A 3,636-nucleotide genomic window follows, 5' to 3' on the forward strand; every position below is an offset into this window, starting at 1 on the left:
GCTGTCTAAAGATGGTGAACCTCTGTTCAGTGCCTGTGACTGTGGGGCCGGTGGGTTGGGGCAGGCCAGCTTTGGGGTGGGAATAGGGAGAGGGGGCCTGGGAGGGCCCTGGGCTGGCTTTGGTGGTCCTGGCAGCACCCATGAGGAGGGCCTCTCCAGCTTAGCAAGAGCCAGGTCAGGGTGCCCCAGATTGCAGGGGCCATGGGTAGACATCCTGGTGGGGGTCACTTCAGCGCAGACCCACTGTATTAGGGTAGTGATTATATTGGGGGGTCTCCACTTCAGAGATAGCAGGAGAGAAGGTTGCCTCATCACCAGACTGGCCTCATGGGAAGGTCTGTACCCTTGGGCCAGTGGTTCTCCCTGCAGGGAGTCGCCTCCATCCTATCCCTGAAGCGCTGGGCTGCTGCTGCCTGCTGTAGTGTCAGGTCAGAGGGTCCTGTCCATGTCCTGGTCCAGCCCTTGGCAGACCTCATATTTGGGTCACTTCCTACAGAAGCTGCCACCCCTGAGTGATGGCCCACCATCTCCCACAGGGCACATGCTATGTGACCCAGAGTGTCACCTTGGTCGGGCCAGGCATGGCTCCATGCCTTCTGCTGACCTCAGGAAGTGCTCTGTCCCAACCCCCAAAAACCAGGCTGCTCTCAGTCCTCTGGTTTTTATTTGCCTGATCCCCATAGAGCCCATACCCTGGGGGCTGAGGAGGGAGTGAGTCCAGGGGATACACAGGAGAGGCGTAGAAAGTGGGGGTGCTGGGGCTGGGCAGCCGGCACCTGAGGGGGGATGAGTGAGGGAGAGACCAGAGGGAGCTGGCCAGGCATGGGGTCAGCAGGCAGAGCAGGCTTCTGGGGCCCCTGCCTTGGCCCATCAGCGTCCCCTTGCAGCTGTGCTGCCAGGCAGGAGGCTGCACCGGCAAAGGCGGGGCTTGTCCTTTCCAAGGAAGCCTGGCTGGTGGGCAGCGTTCTCTGGAAGGGTGGCCTGGATTAGGGGCTCTTGAAAGGTGGCAGGTGTCCGTGGCCCCTGGCAGGTGGGACGCACTGCCCACGCCGCTCCTCAGCTGGGGCTCAGTGCTGGGCTGCCCTCGGGACTGTCGCTCACCAGGCACTCGTTGGATTTGAAGCTCGCCAGGGACTTGCAGCTGGGGATGGAGGCCAGAGAGCCGCAGAGGCCCAGCATGGAGGGCGTGGGGTCCTTCCCTGGGGAGAGAGGCCAGGTGAGGCTGGGCCAGCCAGTCTGTGGTGTGTGTGTGGGGGGAGGGAGTGGGCAGTGAGGAGGCAGCCCTCAGGTGGCCCCAGGAGACTTTCTTGGTCCCTCCTAGAGCCTTTGCCTTTTTCACTTAAGCCTGGATTAAGCAGCTGCCGTGCCATGCACTGCTGGGGACACTCTTGTAACCGTCCGTTTGTGTCTCTGTCTCCCCCTGAGCTTCATCCTCTCTTTTTGTCCATTTATTAACCACGCAGTGAGCACTTGCTCTGTTCCAAGCACTGGGGGTACAGAGAACGGGCAAGACACGGTCCCTGCCCCCGAGGAGCTCACAGTCTGATGGGGGAGACAGACACACAGACAATCACAAACAGTGTGGCGGGGTACATGTCCGGGGCCTGCTTTGTCTCGAGGAGATCTAGGGTCATCCGACTCGGTGTGGTTATAAAAAGAGACGGGAAATGCAGGTGCAGGGAGAACTAGGTGGTGAAGCCAAGGGAGAGGCCAACACAAAATGCATGCGTTGAAGTCCTGGGCATTCGCTCGAAGGGAGCCACTAATTAGGCTCCGAGCTTCCTGGCAGCCAAAGAAAAGGGGGGAAACAACGGTCAGGCAAGCAGTTCACAGTGGGCGTGAGAAGAGCAGGTCAGGCCGAAGGGGGAGGCTCCCCGAAGTTTCTGAGCCCCTTGGCGTCATTTATCAAAAAGCTATCGAGCCCTCGCCAGATGCTGCAGCATCCCATTTTAGAGATGAGGATGGAGCTCAGTGCCACGAGCCAGGCTCTCAACAGCAGGGATGGCAGCCAGGGTCAGCCCTGGGCTCTTCCTGACACCACGAACTGCACTTGGAATTGCTGTGGTAAGCTCTCAGGAAGGGCTGAGAGAGTGAGGAAATTGGCCAGGACTTCACTACAGGTCCCAGGGCCTTGCCTCATCCCTTCCTGGAGGGGTGCCGGGTTGGGGGCACTTACCAATGGGGCCCCAGGGCTCCTCGTCCCGCTTGCCCTCTCCCAGGCGCTGGGAGTCTGAGCTCAGACTGGCCTCGGCTGACAGCGGCTCCGTGCTCATGAAGCTGTGTCTGGGGCAGAGCAGAGCTGGTGTACGGCTCTCCGGAGCCCCGGGGCCCCTCGTCCCTGGGGACCAGCACTGGCCAGGCTGGGCTGGGGCTTACCTCCGGTAGAGCTTGGAGTTGGCGCCCTCAGCCCCATGGAGCGTTCCCAGTGAGGGCCATTGGTTGACCAGGGGCGTGGTGAGCTCCTTGGAACCCTGGACCAAGGGGGCGTGGTCGCCAGGGATCAGACCTGTCCTGGGAGGGGGAGGGGGGATCAGGCCTGGCTGGGAGAGGGGGCAGAAGTGGGGAAGGGAGACTCAGCAAGGGGTGGGCAGTGGGATTAGGAGTGAAACCCAACTAGCAGAAAAGGGGAAGCAAAGCTGGGGCCAGTAGGGCAGATCCCCGAGGGGGGGTAGGGGTAAAGGGGTGAAGGGGATGAATGCACTAATGTTGGGAGTTCGCGCTGTGTCAGTTGAGGTGATGTTGGGGGCAGGGTCAGTGAAGAATACTGGGAGTCCCTGAACAGTAATGCGGAATCGGGGTGGGTGGGGGGTCGTGCTAGAAGGTCAGGATGATTAAATGTTTTGCGGAAGAAATGTTACAAAAATCGGAGGAGGTGAGTTGGAGGGCTCCGTGCGGGCACATAGTGCAGATCACTGGGTAATGCCAGGCCAGCCGCTCTGTGAGGAGCGCTGGGGGTCCCTGCGGTGGTGTTGGATGGGCACTAGCTGACGTCGGGTAATTGGGGGTGAAGTGGGGACCTGGGTACTGGAGACCGCTGGCCCCTAGATGGAGGATGTTAGGTCAGGTCGTTGCGGGGACCTTGGGCTGGAAGTGACCACACCAGTGGGTTCATGTCGGCGAGGTAGGTGATGTTAGGATCAGTGGGGGTGATGATGGGGTTCACCGAGGTGATGTGAGCGGGGTGGCTGGGTGTTCAGGAGGGCCAGGGCGGGCGGCGGCGCTCACAGCTGCTCCTGCAGCTCCAGGATCACGCCTTCCAGCTCCCGCTTCTCGCGCTGGTTCTGCGCAGCCGCTTCCTCCAGCTGCAGCTGCAGCCCCCGGTTCTCCGTGTCGTGCAGCTGCGCCTCGCGCAGACGCACCAGCTCCTCCAGGTAGCCCTGCGGGGCTCCGACTCAGCGCGGGCGGAGGAAGGTGCCGGGGCGGGGGTGGGGGTGTCCCAGCTGCGGCCCGGGCCCGCGGTGCGCTATGGGCCCCGCCCAGCTCCCTGCGCCCCCAACCGCCCAGCGCGCACCTTCTGCGCATAGACGATGCGGAACTTCTGCTCCATCTTGTGCCATTTGCTGTACCAGCTGTCCTCGTCGGTGACGAGCGGCAGGTACGGGTGCTCGGGCGAGTTGTCCTCGCTCGTGCTGCTCT

The 3,636-nt window shown here is 62.0% G+C and overlaps 1 protein-coding gene across 4 annotated transcripts in view; it reads right to left on the reverse strand.

Annotated features, from left to right (window-relative positions):
• Positions 1 to 629: 629 nt before the first annotated feature.
• Positions 630 to 3,636, reverse strand: part of RUNDC3A (RUN domain containing 3A) — a 9,659-nt gene continuing 6,652 nt past the window's right edge. For 2 of the 4 annotated variants that reach the window (XM_006167357.2, XM_027767834.1), the window contains exons 7-11: positions 3,512 to 3,632; positions 3,226 to 3,377; positions 2,377 to 2,511; positions 2,177 to 2,283; positions 1,212 to 1,782 (exon numbers count right to left, since the gene is read on the reverse strand). In XM_006167357.2, the coding sequence (XP_006167419.1) occupies positions 1,763 to 1,782; positions 2,177 to 2,283; positions 2,377 to 2,511; positions 3,226 to 3,377; positions 3,512 to 3,632 (535 nt within the window). In that variant the 3' untranslated portion in view covers positions 1,212 to 1,762. The other 2 variants (XM_006167355.3, XM_006167356.2) reach the window with 2 other exon arrangements.

This window comes from Tupaia chinensis, unplaced genomic scaffold (genome assembly GCF_000334495.1).
Source record: "Tupaia chinensis unplaced genomic scaffold, TupChi_1.0 Scaffold144741_1, whole genome shotgun sequence".
NCBI classification, from domain to species: domain Eukaryota; kingdom Metazoa; phylum Chordata; class Mammalia; order Scandentia; family Tupaiidae; genus Tupaia; species Tupaia belangeri.